General features: G+C 41.1%; 2 protein-coding genes and 1 long non-coding RNA gene across 3 annotated transcripts in view; 1 reads left to right on the top strand and 2 right to left on the bottom strand.

Annotated features, from left to right (window-relative positions):
* Positions 1-309, bottom strand: part of LOC127931888 (cGMP-dependent protein kinase 1-like) — an 11,601-nt gene extending 11,292 nt beyond the window's left edge. Inside the window, exon 1 of the mRNA XM_052526037.1 lies at positions 1-309. This exon is cut by the window's left edge and continues 8 nt beyond it. Coding sequence (XP_052381997.1) covers positions 1-296 — 296 coding nt within the window. The 5' untranslated portion in view covers positions 297-309.
* Positions 310-1,102: 793 nt separating this feature from the next.
* Positions 1,103-3,424, top strand: LOC118374928 (uncharacterized). Its single transcript, XR_008143133.1, has 2 exons — positions 1,103-1,185; positions 1,307-3,424. It is a non-coding gene; the product is annotated as an uncharacterized LOC118374928 (long non-coding RNA).
* LOC118374926 (ras-related protein rab7-like) lies at positions 2,249-6,596 on the bottom strand. The gene is made up of 6 exons (XM_035761418.2): positions 6,397-6,596; positions 5,612-5,690; positions 5,091-5,217; positions 4,491-4,709; positions 4,161-4,289; positions 2,249-3,847 (listed from the first exon to the last, which is right to left on the bottom strand). Exons 2-6 carry the CDS (start codon positions 5,662-5,664, stop codon positions 3,758-3,760), a joined length of 618 nt encoding a protein of 205 aa, XP_035617311.1. The 5' UTR covers positions 5,665-5,690; positions 6,397-6,596; the 3' UTR covers positions 2,249-3,757.
* Positions 6,597-15,456: the final 8,860 nt, after the last annotated feature.

The raw sequence follows: 15,456 nt of genomic DNA, 5'->3' as shown, positions 1-15,456 counted from the left end.
TCAGTGCTCCCAGTGGTCCCTGGGTATTGTGGAGCTTTGTGGTGTCGGTCCAATTCAGTCTGCAGCTGTCTGATGAGGTCATCTTTAGTGTCCAGCTCCAACTCCAGCTCATCTGGAGTGTCTCTCTGACGGAGCTCCTCGATCTTCAGCTGCAGCGCAAACTGCAGGTCCCTCAGAGTACCCATAGCCTTGATATGCACACATTCAGAACACACATAGCAATCACACACACGATGCACACACACAGGAATGGAGAATAAATTATTTATTGAGTTTTGGGGACAGCTCCACCACATGCAAAATCCTTGATTATTCACTGGTTAATTCCACTAACATAAATACATTGAAATACAATAACGATATGCACATACAGGTTACAAAAAAATGAAATATAGAAACATACATACACCACTTGCTGATGCTTTGGGAATGTAAAGTTCATGCAGTTATTAGAAAAATAAATTTAAAGGTATAAAAAATGACATACCTTTGTCCAAGCGTTGGGTGTGTGTGAACAAGAAGCGCGTGCTCCTGTGAGCGCTCCATTCACAGTTGTGTGCGGATCTCTCATCTCATCATGTGTCAATTGATTTATAGCGGATGTGAAAATCGAGCAGAATATGATAATCAAACAGAGACCGCGACGAATGTGAATTAAATGGGTAATTTTAAAGGATTGGAAACTTCAGATGATGGAGAGAGATACCAGACACATTCGCCCCATTTATAACAGAGCACTGAATGGACAATTTCTACAGTTGGCAATATTGCCGTGCACTTATGCATAAAAGTTTGGATATTTTTCCCTATAAATGTATGGGCGATTAGTGTACATTAATTAAATAATAGCATTGACACCATGCACATGATCACAGTGTTTGCTTGTGATGTTTCAAGCTGAATATGTTGAATAAATAGTTATATGTTTAATAAGATTGATGACACCAGTTAATACACGTTTTTGTATTTTTTGTGTTGTCAAATCCACTTTCTTATGTATCTGAAAACACAGCAGTGTCGTCATCAATCGTGACGAATCTCCACATCATGTTTTAAATATATATTTGTTATATTCATTCACGGGGAATCTGCAATGCGGTCGCAAAAACTAGATTTACCTACTAGAATAACCACCATGGCTGCACCCTGCACTGAAAACAATCACAAACATGGCACACTGGAATTGTATCCTTTTTACCCAATATAAAACATCAGTATAATGTTTGTTGACATTAACTCTTGATTGTATTTATATTTTGGTAATTTAACATGAAAGTTAGTGAAAGCTTCCGTGACAGTTCCGCAGTGCTCTGGACGTCCCGTTCCCATCAACTCGCGAAGCGTCCATCGCGCTCCAGTCCCTCTCCCCAGACCGCGAGCCCCGGAAAGGAGGCATCAGCAAGGACATCACGGTTTCCGGTAGCACGCTGTCTGTGTGAGTATATGCTGTATGTGTACTATCACCTAGTGTAATCAATGGTGTACGAGTATGGAGGTACTACTGTAGGTCATGTGAATCCCTCCCTCATCTCTTCTTTCATCATCTCGTCTCTTCCATACCCCATAATGAGGTGGAGGGCAGATGAGGCCCGTGTCCTGCGTGTCACTGTAGGGTCGTTTATGAACCACCTCTTCCTGGTGATGGAAACCATGGAGTTGTTCGGACCACCTCTCCCTGGTGATGGAAACCATGGAGTTGTTCGGACCACTTCTCCCTGGTGATGGAAACCATGGAGTTGTTCGGACCACTTCTCCCTGGTAATGGAAACCATGGAGTTGTTCGGACCACCTGTCCCTGGTGATGGAAACCATGGAGTTGTTCGGACCACTTCTCCCTGGTGATGGAAACCATGGAGTTGTTCGGACCACTTCTCCCTGGTGATGGAAACCATGGAGTTGTTCGGACCACTTCTCCCTGGTGATGGAAACCATAGAGTTGTTCGGACCACCTGTCCCTCAGTGACCACTTACACACTCAGCAATCTCTGTTCTGCAATGACCTGCAGAGAACCAAGAGGAGCAGTGTTATGCTGAACAGAGGGGTCTCTCTGGCCGACAGACCCAGCAGAAGCATGCTGTGCACCTCGGTACAGAGCGACATGTCCCACTTTCAATCCTCTGCTATTCAAATTGAAGGAACTGGATTCTCTTACACCAATGCAACATTTCTGTAGTTGTTGAATTAGAATGTGATTTAGAGCAGTGGGCCTGCAGGTCTAAGACTAAAAAAAAGAAAAGACAACTGACATTTCCATAAAGTAAACATTTATGTTTTACAGTGAAGAGATTTGCAACAAAAGATGACAGTTGAAGGAGTTGTGCAAAAATGTTCACGTAGATAGATGACTAAGGATTTTTGCTCATTGGTTGTTGGCATGAATGAGTCAATTCATTTCTGTTACTAGAACACACAGCAACACTAGTGGATGGTGTAGAATAGGAAGGCAGATTTAAGACAATGGAATAGAAAAAAAACTAGGAGAGAGGTGATCAGTAGGACCAAAGAGGGGCACGGCACACTGTTAGGGCAGAGGACATGGGGTCCAGTCCCAAACCCTCCCCTCTTTCCCTAGACACTTCTAGATAGACCTGAGAAGTAGTGTAAGCAATATGACCAATTACCATTTCACTAGAACCACACTGCTTACACAAATCAGATCATTTTTGATCTATTAGGGGCCTTGAGGGGGCTAGGGTTTAAACTTGAGACAGGCCCATAGTGACTGCTCATCTCATGTCTTCATTCCATAAAATGTATGACCAGCCTCTACAGGGATACAGTTGTGTAGTATGGATAACAAGATAAGAAATGTACTGAACTAACCAGTATAAAAGAACAGAACCGATGTTGCTGTTTGGTCGAGAGAATGTTAGTGCACACCGTCGTATTCTGACTGCACACAGTTACCTTCACTGCATCTGGTTAGTTTAGCACCCTCTACACAACTGTTTAAAACAGAAACTTATCAAATACAACAGATTCAAATGGACATTTTTCTAAGGGTCTAGGGGTTGACAGTTTGGCAACATAAGGACTGCTGAAAGGCAGGAAAAACACCACATATACTGTATATATAGATTAATATGACAGATCTGCTACAGTAATACTTGTCATGAGATGAAAGGCACAGAGCGAGAAGAGTAAGTAAGAGTTGCTCCTCACCAATCCCTCTAATGGTTAAGGTTAGGTTTGGCCAAGAGTAATCTGATCCTAGATCAGTAGTTAATGACAACTTCTACTTTGACCACAAACAAACAGACAAAGTCTATACCTCAGTATAAAAGGATGAAACAATTAAAACGACAAGAACTAAAAGACATGACAACATTATTAGAAATTATTATAATAGGAGCATCATGATTGTATTTTCCATAGTATCACCGGTTCTTCTATCTTATTAAAAAGTGATGCTGTGCAAATGGGGGATTCTCCTCTCCTTCCTGTCAGGTCACTACGGGAGACAGTGAGTTAAGAAAACACATTTCTTTCTTTTCATCTGGAATCTTCTGTAGCTGACTGATGAAGGGAGGGCAGAGACGTGGGGGGGGGGGCTCTCTTCATGGGGTGCATCTCAATAGTCTAAAGTGGCTTCCTCCCCTTCATCTGCACCGATGTGAGAACACAGGAAGGATGTGGGGAGATTGCTTCACCTGTCCCAATCTTTCACACCAGTGCAGAGGACGAAAAGGAGACAAGGAGCACTATTGCGATGCACCCATGTCCTCTCCTCCATCCAACGTCCGTCCATCATTGGTCTCAGCAGGAGCAGCCGTCGCTGGAGGAGGAGGACCGGTCATCTCTCAGTTTGATCTGGTCTGGAAAGTCATACGTCTCCACCTCAGACTCCTACAGACAGATAGTGTGCAAAAACAACAAGTAGAAGAATTTAAGAAAAACAAATCTCCCTCATTTTCGCGAGACCGATACGATCTGCTGTACTTAGATATACTCACATTGGATGGGTTTGATTAGGATTCAAACCTCTAAAAACAGTCTAATACATACTCTTACTGTAGGTACATTTGCAAACTTTGACTATGATATAAGTTCCAGAGAGCATCCTCAGTGAACGGGTGGAGGTGCTCTGCCTACCAGTGTGTAAGGAGGGCATGTTTGGACAGGTGTTCCCTGTGGCAATATTGTGTGTGTATGTGCGTACCTGTTTGAGGGCGTTGCGGGCGATGGTCTGGAATGCTTGATCTACGTTGATGGCCTCCTTGGCACTGGTCTCAAAGTAGGGGATGTTGTTCTTACTGGCACACCAGGCCTGGGCACGCTTTGTTGTCACCTAGACAACATAACAGTAACACACCATAATATCATTAACACCACTGTCATACACACTTCCTCATACATCATTAACATCACTGTCATACACACTTCCTCATACATGGAACCATCTCTAGCCACAAAAAAACATTTGACAAGGTCTGACTGTACTGCCTACTCTCCACCACCTGTCTGTTCCGGCTCTCCAATGTACACACACCTGTCTGTTCTCGAGGTCAATCTTGTTGCCTAGCACCACAAAGGGGAAGTTATCTGGGTCTCTGGGGCTGGCCTGGATCAGGAACTCATCCCTCCAACTGTCCAGAGTCTTAAAGGTGTTGGGCGCCGTGACATCATAGACCAGCACACAGCAGTCAGCCCCACGGTAGAACGCCACACCCAGAGATTGAAACCGCTCCTGCCCAGCCGTGTCCCAGATCTGTCAGGAGAGAGATGTTAATCACTATGTTTTTGGTATTTTAATACTTTATTGTATTGTTTTCAATATGTGATTACTCCAAGAGGAAGAGAGGGAGCGAGAGGGTCAGAATGAGAAGGGAAAGAGCGAGGGTGCGAGTGGGGAATGAGAGGGTAAGATAGAATTTCCTTGTCTGTTTTCACAGAAATGTGCCTTGCAACATAAGGGGGTGGGGGGAGAGATTTGTAAAGGTCAAAAAGAAAGGATAAAACTATGATTCATTAATCACAGGATGAAATTTGCCCAATTTCTGATTCAAATACACTATGACATCTGGCAGAGGTAAGCACCCATGACTAGGCTAATAATATAGAAGAACATACACAACCACACGAGACTGACCTGCATGGTGACCAGCCTGTCATCCACCATCACCTCCTTGGTGAGGAAGTCAGCTCCTATAGTGGCCTTGTATTGGTTACTGAACCTCTTATTTACATACTGGTTCATCAGAGATGTCTTCCCTACCCTGGGGACACACCAACACAAACACATTTAGAACAGTAGCTATTTAGTAGAACAGCCAGAGAAGGACTTGAACCCCCCCCTGCACAACTACCTGTGCCATAAAGGTCCTGACTTCTTTACAGAGGCTGATGTACATGTAAGAGTGCTACGGAACAAACACACACTTGAGTGGTAACGTTCAAAATAAGTGACATCTAGTTGTGTAAACACCATGTTCTTCTGGGCCCAGTTTTTCAAGTTATCGGATACAACTAAATGCATAGAAACAATGAATAGAATGAGAGTCCCCATTCAAGTCAATTATTAGTCTGTTCTATTCATTTTATTTCTATGCATTTAATACTTTAGGATAGGTGAGGTCCATATAACTTAAAAACTGGGCCCAGGTCACTCACCCAGAGTCTCCGAGGATGATCACCTTCAGCAGCACCTTCTTACGGGAGGCCATCCTTCCCTGGGACTAACGTAATTATGCTGAGATAACACGGAGGGGGGGACAGTCAACAGGCTGGACTTGTAGCTGGCATTATCTATTCTAGGTCATTTACAAGACACAGTAGACTGTTGGTTTCATTGTGATGACACATTGCTAAAGGAAACTTACACATCGTGTGATAGACTTGCTAGCTAAGAACCTTTAGCAAATTAGCATACCAGCTAGCTAAATATGTAGCAAGCTAACTTGTTGAAACATGACAGTGGACCTAGCGAGAACTTTGGGCATAGTAGAAATCGAATTAAGTAGGACTTATTAAAATTGTAATCTTACCAACTGCCATGACTAGGTTACCACAAAATGTGACATTATCGTTAGCAGGCAGCAGGTGCAGCGAATGCTAACCTTTGCTACCGACTGGTCACACTAGTGTCGTCTACAGACTGTCGAAGAGCTGTCAAACAGCTAACGTTAACAAAATGTAGTTAACTATATAGGCAAGCGGCTCATGCTGTTTGAGACCAACCAAGCACGCCGATAATATGCAACAGGATGTGTAAAACAGATGCATCTAGCTAGCTAAACGAATTAATAGTCGAAATACTAATTAGCTAACTATATGGCCTGTCACAGAAAACACAAATGTTGTAGCAAGCTAGCTAAAAGTGCCTAGTAAGCACGCTAACATTAACCAGCGAGCTACAGATTGTGTAAAGACAAAATGTCGACCAGTTTTAACATTACCTGTTCGGGGATAATACGGTGCAGGGACAAAAATCAAAAATGTTGTCCTTATGTCAGTTTGCCGGGATCTATGTCTATTTTTTTTTTTAAACGTGAAAATCCTGACCACCTAGCTATCGTTAACCAGTTTCATTAAACCTTGTCCCAGGTCAGCTTGCTTGCTAAGAACATCCGCCTTTTGTTACGCTATTGCTGGAAGAGTCACGAGGGACTGACGTGTCTCCAGGTCAACACCAATGAACGCCCTTCACACTTTGTGTCAAATAGCTAAAGTATGTATAATGTATGACATTCCATGTTAGGAAGACGATGTCAGTCTGACCATGAACATTACATGGCATTAAGAAGATACTATATCTGGTAGGTTTATATCACAGTTATATCAATTTTGCATTTTTTATTTTTATTTAACTAGGCGCGTCAGTTAATTAAGAACAACTTCTTATTTACAATGATGGCCTACCCCGGCCAGACCCGAACGATGCTGGGCCAATTGTGCGCCACCCTATGTGTCACCCTTATTACTCTGTCTTTCTTGTAATGCCAACATTTAATCCTGCATGTTATATTAATTCCAAAACAATACATGAATAGACTGTTTTTGACTTGATTATCAGTTGGAAAAACAAAATACCGTAACACTTTTTTTTGTTGTTACTTACCCTAGTATGAAATAAAATGCCATTCCATACACGATTTTCATGCACTCTTGCCTGGAGCTATTGGAGGTGCCAAATACCAATTATTATCAGGTGGTCAAGAAGCCAACTGCTTCAAAGACTCAAACAATGATGGACTGGCATACCTGTGTCACACCTGTTTTGAGCACCACATTTTTGGGGGGGGTTGCCTGTTTTACATGTTACTTTGGCATTAATACTGTCACATATCGGTTTGCCGCATACAAACATGGTCTCTTTTTTGCTTTCTTGAGTAAGGCAGCTCCAAAATGCAGGTGTTTCAGCCTTGCTCAGTGCTTTCTGTGATGGGGCAGCCAACGGAAAATACAGAGCGTAAGGGTTGGTAATGTTCTCTAGTTGTGCTGTGATTGGCTCAGTGTTCTGTCACTCATTGGGACACTGCGTCACCGCCAAATCTAAGCGTAGAGATAAAAAACTCAAGCCCATTGGGGTGCTGCCATATAGTTATATTAGAAGGGCCCATCCAACAAGGCTCAAGGACATTGGCCAGAGATAAAATATAGACAAATCACATTATATCTGCAGTAGCTTTAATTGAATGATGGCTCCGAAGAATGTTTTACTCATTGTGTACATAATGTTGCTGCTACCGTCTCTAATGACTGAAAATAACTTATGAACATCAGAACAGCGATTACTCTCTGAGGACTGGAAGAAACTTTTTCCTTTAACGAGTCTCATGAGAAGGATATCCTGCTCTCACTGGAACAGGCACAGATCCTCGCCTTTTGCGTGAAGAAAAGACGGAGGAAAAGTGGCCGCAGATCGGGCAGCCTTCTGAGGATCCGTAGGCGAGCGAGTAAACACCCACTGCTGTCTGTTCTTCTTGCTAACGTACAATCATTGGAAAAAAATTGATGACCTACGATTTAAGATTATCCTACCAACGGGACATTAAAAACTGTAACATCTTATGTTTCACCGAGACGTGGCTATAATGATGATATGGGCAATATAGAGCTAGTGGGATTTTCCATGCACCAGCAGAACAGAGACGCTACCTCTGGTAATACGAGGGGTGGGGGTCTGTGTCTATTTGTCAATAACAGCTGGTGCGCGATGTCTAATATTAAAGAAGTCTCAAGGTATTGCACGCCTGAGGTAGAGTACCTTATGATAAGATGTAGACCACACTATCTACCATGAGAGTTTTCATCTATATTATTCGTAGCCGTCTATTTACCACCACAGAACGAAGCTGGCACTAAGACGACTCTCAACAAACTCTATAAGGTAATAAGCAAAGAAGAAAATGTTCACCCAGAAGTGGCGCTCCTACATGCTGGGTACTTTAATGCAGGCAAAATTAACTTCTTGACGCACCCATCCCGTTAGCGGGATCATTTTCATCAACACCCGCTGAATTGCAGCGCGCCAAATTCAAATGAAATTACTAAAAATATTTAATTTTCATGAAATCACAAGTGCAATATAGAAAAACACAGCTTAGCTTGTTGTTAATCCACCTGGCGTGTCAGATCTCAATACAGCTTTTCGGTGAAAGCATAACAAGCGTTTATGTAAGAACACCTCTCTCAGTAGACAAAATATTACAAACACTAGCAGCCAAGTAGATTTGTCACGAAAGTCAGAAAAGCAATAGATTAAATCGCTTACCTTTGATGATCTTCGGATGTTTGCACTCACGAGACTCCAGTTGCACAATAAATGTTCCTTTTGTTCCAAAAATATTATTTTTATATCCAAAATACCTCCATTTGTTTGGCGCATTATGTTCAGAAATTCACAGGTTCGAGCGGTCACGACATCGCATAGTCACTTCACCCCCACCTACATGTACAGGTTGCCTCAACTAGCCTGTACCCCCGCACACGGACTCGGTACCGGTGCCCCCTGTATATAGCCTTGTTATTGTTATTCTTATTGTGTTACTTTTTATTATGAATTTTATTTTAGTCTACTTGGTAAATATTTTCTTAACTCTTCTTGAACTGCTCTGTTGGTTAAGCATTTAATATAAGCATTTCACGGTAAAGTCTGCACTGGTTGTATTTGGCGCATGTGACAAAGTTTTATTTAATTGGACAGATCATACTTCAAAATCTTAGTTAGCAGTCATCATCATGAATCAATTTGATTTATTATTTCATATGAAGAGAAATAATGAAGATAAATTATAGATCAAATTTATCGGTTCTCATCGGACATTGGACATAAACATTACACAACAAGCAGGAAATTGAAAATTCAACATTGAGTGGTTTGGAAGAAATCAGTGGCTTACAAAGCAATCACTAGCCTGATATTCAGTGGAGTGGGTGTGTGGTCCAAAGTCTGAGTCTCTTTTCCAAGCTTAAAATGATAAACATTCAACATTGGCCATGCTGTCAATCCAGCATGATTTCTGCCGCGGTCAAAACAACTTAACTGGGAAATATGACGTCAGTGAGTTCAAGACAATTGGGTACTCGGGGAAAAAACGAGCTCCAAATGGGGAAATAAGTTTTGAACGGTCAATCTCGGAATTGTAAATCGGGAACTCAGGCCTCTTTCTAGAGCTCCGACCTGAAGATCACTGACGTCATCATGATTCCCAGTTGTCTTGAAAGCACCATAAATTCAGAGAATGCCAAACTTTGATGACATAGTTTGATGACAACATTTGTTCAAGTGAGCACAGCACAACAAGGTGACTCCAAAAATGTATTGTATGCTGCTGTATAAATTATGTAATATGCCAGGGAGATATGTATACTGTAGCTAAGAAAGTAATACTAAGTGTATGTTGTGTAGTAAACTGTTAGTAGCCCATGTGCCTCACCCTAATAATTTGGTATATTTTCCTCCTCTTACTTTCGCCTACTGTTCTGACTTGTTAGCCTATAACCTGTTTTAGATAAATGTAATCATCAAATATTGTAAGAGCTTTCACTGTCTACTTTTCTGCCCACTCTTTTATCCTACTGTTCTGACTTGGTTTACATGGAGAACACTGTAAGAACGGCCCATGTTCTAAATTCTGTCGCTGTACATTATAAAAGTGCTGATCAAAGAGTTATATTGACTACGTTTCTCCTGGCTCGCTCATAAATAACATTTTGAAATTGCCTCTTATCCGCTTGTCGTCCCCTTATGTCGTAGTTTGTACATCTCAATTGTCAGTAGAAACCAAATTTATTTAAGCAAGTCAGCCATATCAGCTATGTTTTTTTTAAAGGCAGTAAATGAGGCTGAATAAACGGTTTTGCTGCCAGACAAGGCTCCACTGACAGCCGTGAGTAGCAGTGGTAAAGTTTTGTGACTGCTGTTGGGACTGCTTTATGTAGGCCCTAACAGTTTGCGGGCACCGTTTGTCACTGTAATAGTGCAATTAATGTATTGTTTACAGTGGTGTAAAGTACTTAAGTAAAAATACTTTAAAGTACTACTTAATTTGTTTTTTGGAGTATCTGTACTTTACTTTACTATTTATATTTTTGACAGCTTTTTACTTTTACTTCACTACATTCCTGAAGAAAATAATGTACTTTTTACTCCGTACATTTCTCCTGACAACCAAAAGTACTAGCAGGACAGGAAAATTGTTAAATTAATACACTTATCAAGAGAACATCGCTGGTCATCTCTATTGCCTCTGATCTGGCAAACTCAATGTTGGTGATTTTGTTGGTGACTTTCATATTTACTTGAGTCATTTTCTATGAGGGTATCTTAACTTTTACTCAAGTATGACATTTGGGTACTTTTTCCACCACTGCTCCCCACCCTGCTTTTACATCGGCACAAATCTTTTTTTCTTAATTAGCCCATATGTAATGCATATACAGTGATTTGCATTGTGGCCAATGGAATGGGTGGAGTAAAAGACCAACAACACTCCATATTATTCAGAGCCCCATGAAATGACACCATATATATACAGTGGGGCAAAAATGATTTAGTCAGCCACCAATTGTGCAAGTTCTCCCACTTAAAAAGATGAGAGAGGCCTGGAATTTTCATCATAGGTACACTTCAACTATGAGAATAAAAATCCAGAAAATCACATTGTAAGATTTTTTATGAATTTATTTGCAAATTATGGTGGAAAATAAGTATTTGGTCACCTACAAACAAGCAAGATTTCTGGCTCTCACAAACCTGTAACTTCTCCTTTAAGAGGCTCCTCTGTCCTCCACTCCTCTGTCCTCTCACCTGTATTAACGGCACCTGTTTGAACTTGTTATCAGTATAAAAGACCTGTCCACAACCTCAAACAGTCACACTCCAAACTCCACTATAGCCAAGACCAAAGAGCTGTCAAAGGACACCAGAAACAAAATTGTAGACCTGCACCAGGCTGGGAAGACTGAATCTGCAATAAGTAAGCAGCTTGATTTGAAGAAATCAACTGTGGGAGCAATTATTAGGAAATTGAAGACATACAAGACCACTGATAATCTCCCTCGATCGGGGGCCCCACGCAAGATCTCACCCCGTGGGGTCAAAATGATCACAAGAACGGTGAGCAAAAATCCCAGAACCACACGGGGGGACCTAGTGAATGACCTGCAGAGAGCTGGGACCAAAGTAACAAAGCCTACCATCAGTAACACGCTACGTCGCCAGCGACTCAAATCCTGCAGTGCCAGACGTGTCCCCCTGCTTAAGCCAGTACATGTCCAGGCCCATCTGAAGTTTGCTAGAGAGCGTTTGGATGATCCAGAAGAAGATTGGGAGAATGTCATATGGTCAGATGAAACCAAAATATAACTTTTTGGTAAAAACTCAACTCGTTGTGTTTGGAGGACAAAGAATGCTGAGTTGCATCCAAAGAACACCATACCTACTGTGAAGCATGGGGGTGGAAACATCATGCTTTGGGGCTGTTTTTCTGCAAAGGGACTGATCCGTGTAAAGGAAAGAATGAATGGGGCCATGTATCATGAGATTTTGAGTGAAAACCTCCTTCCATCAGCAAGGGCATTGAAGATGAAACGTGGCTGGGTCTTTCAGCATGACAATGATCCCAAACACACCGCCCGGGCAACGAAGGAGTGGCTTCGTAAGAAGCATTTCAAGGTCCTGGAGTGGCCTAGCCAGTCTCCAGATCTCAACCCCATAGAAAATCTTTGGAGGGAGTTGAAATTCCATGTTGCCCAACAACAGCCCCAAAACATCACTGCTCTAGAGGAGATCTGCATGGAGGAATGGGCCAAAATACCAGCAACAGTGTGTGAAAACCTTGTGAATACTTACAGAAAACGTTTGATCTCTGTCATTGCCAACAAAGGGTATATAACATTGAGATAAACTTTAGTTCATAATTTGCAAATAAATTCATAAAAATCCTACAATGTGATTTTCTGGATTTTTTCTCTCTCCTTTTGTCTGTCATAGTTGAAGTGTACCTATGATGAAAATTACAGTCCTCTCTCATCTTTTTAAGTGGGAGAACTTGCACAATTGGTGGCTGACTAAATACTTTTTTACCCCAGTGTATATTGTACGTTTGTTTTCTTCACAAAAGTAGTGCACTGGGCCTTTACTAGTCCTGTAGCCTATTAGCATACATATATAGCCTTCTGTAGCACAGCCAAAACAGTTTTTACAGCGCCGCAAAATATCTCAGTTTATTGCATAAATCGTACATTCATTGGATTGCAATGCTGGTTTGGTAAAATAATCCTCTCTGGGTGAAAGGATTGTCTATGGTGCTGTTATTCAAGATTCTTTATTCTGCTGTTGGTAATGAGTATGGGATGGTGGAATTCTGGCTTCTGGTCAAATGGATGAATCCAGCAGGGAACACATGTAGCATACAGACACCATGGCTACAGACCTACCACAGATCTTACTTACAGTGGATTCTATGCAATGTATAGATTCTAACAATAAACCAGTTAAGTATTAGAATCAGGTGCACTAGATTAGGGTTGGAATGAAAACCGACATGATGGCAGCTCTCCCGGAACAGGGTGGAGATCCCTGTAATAAAATATGCATAAAATCCATCCTCCAATTGCAACGTCTGCCTATGCCCACACATATTGTCTCAAGAAAATGTTATACTTTTAATACCCTCAAACACCAAGTTAGGCATTCCTATGGCCATCATCACTGTCAATCATGAATGATGATTATTCACATTTTACCAGTGAAACTTCATCTGCATGCCAACATTTGATTGATCTCAATCAGTTTCATAGGAATAGCCTATGTACTTCGATCTTCACGAATTACTGTTTTGTGAGCGAATCAGAGCAGGTGGTGTTAACAAACTATAAGCCATTCTTGTATTTTATTTCAATCAAAGCACATATCCTGCCTCAGTGGCTCTGCTGAATTTTGGCTCATAACATTTTCTTCGGACTATTCAGTTCCAGCTAACCATCCTAAAACGTCATTAGAAATGAGGAGGTGTTTTTGGTGGAACGGTAACATTACCCGATAGGCCTGCGATACTATGCTGTTATATTTGGTTCTGTTATGTAAAATACTAATTCATCATTATTTGATCTTGGCAGACTGATTCAGCTTTGATCTAACTTTACTTAATCAATATGTTTTCCAGTTTCTTGCAATACTTTGCAAATGCAACTTATTTCTATGTGAAAACTGAAATGGTCTATTCATTCCATTTACGCTCTTATACAGAGCAACTTACAGTAGTGAGTGCTTACCTTTTCATACTTTTTCATTTGGTCCCACATGGGAATCAAACCCAGAACCATTGCAAGCGCCATGCTCTACCAACTGAGCCACATCATCACATCACCAAAAACCACTTGATGTACTCAATTACTGTATTGTGCATTGTTTTTCTTCATGGTGATGGAAAGTCTACAGGTACACACCTACTGTAGATGACCAGCCTATGTACAATACAGTAATGTATATTTACATTACGTGGTTTGTAAGGATGGTCAATTAATACTTCACAGAAAGTGGTTGTTTTCCATGTTATTTGATCAAGAAAAATATTTAATTTGATGTGGATGTTTTTTGTCTTTGCCCATAACTTTGTACCTTTTGATGTAAGTGTTTGAGGACAGGGTTTTGTTCTTTCTGGATTCCATTGTCATTCTAATCTCAGAGAAAGGGACAAGGCAACAATTCCAACTATAGAATCCTGCAAGATACTGTTCTTAATTATGCAACTACCTGTTTTGCCAAAGCAGAGATGCTTAAAAAATGTTTTGCCTGCAGTACAGATCTGTCTCATAATACTAGTAAAGGCCCAGTATTTATTTCAACAAATATTTTATATTCTGAATTTTAGGGGCTTGCAGCACTCTACTTCCCACTGCTATGCATATACTTCAGTTCAAGTGAATTGTGCCAAATAGCTCTACTGTACTGCTTTGCTAATATCACATGTACTGTACTGTAGGCTACTCTGCTGTACTGCTTTGCTAATATCACATGTACTGTACTGTAGGCTACTCTACTGTACTGCTTTGATAATATCACATGTACTGTACTGTAGGCTACTCTGCTGTACTGCTTTGCTAATATCACATGTACTGTACTGTAGGCTACTCTGCTGTACTGCTTTGCTAATATCACATGTACTGTACTGTAGGCTACATGTACTACTGTAGGCTACTCTACTGCTTTGATAATATCACATGTACTGTACTGTAGGCTACTCTGCTGTACTGCTTTGCTAATATCACATGTACTGTACTGTAGGCTACTCTACTGTACTGCTTTGCTAATATCACATGTACTGTACTGTAGGCTACTCTGCTGTACTGCTTTGCTAATATCACATGTACTGTACTGCAGGCTACTCTACTGTACTGCTTTGATAATATCACATGTACTGTACTGTAGGCTACTCTGCTGTACTGCTTTGATAATATAATATCACATGTACTGTACTGTAGGCTACTCTACTGTACTGCTTTGATAATATCACATGTACTGTACTGTAGGCTACTCTGCTGTACTGCTTTGATAATATCACATGTACTGTACTGTAGGCTACTCTACTGTACTGCTTTGATAATATCACATGTACTGTACTGTAGGCTACTCTGCTGTACTGCTTTGATAATATCACATGTACTGTACTGTAGGCTACTCTGCTGTACTGCTTTGATAATATCACATGTACTGTACTGTAGGCTACTCTACTGTACTGCTTTGATAATATCACATGTACTGTACTGTAGGCTACTCTACTGTACTGCTTTGCTAATATCACATGTACTGTACTGTAGGCTACTCTGCTGTACTGCTTTGCTAATATCACACGTACTGTACTGTAGGCTACTCTGCTGTACTGCTTTGATAATATCACATGTACTGTACTGTAGGCTACTCTACTGTACTGCTTTGATAATATCACATGTACTGTACTGTAGGCTACTCTACTGTACTGCTTTGATAATATCACATGTACTGTACTGTA

Source organism: Oncorhynchus keta, chromosome 9 (assembly GCF_023373465.1).
Source record: "Oncorhynchus keta strain PuntledgeMale-10-30-2019 chromosome 9, Oket_V2, whole genome shotgun sequence".
Lineage (NCBI taxonomy): Eukaryota > Metazoa > Chordata > Actinopteri > Salmoniformes > Salmonidae > Oncorhynchus > Oncorhynchus keta.
This window is presented reverse-complemented; position numbering and strand designations above follow the sequence as displayed.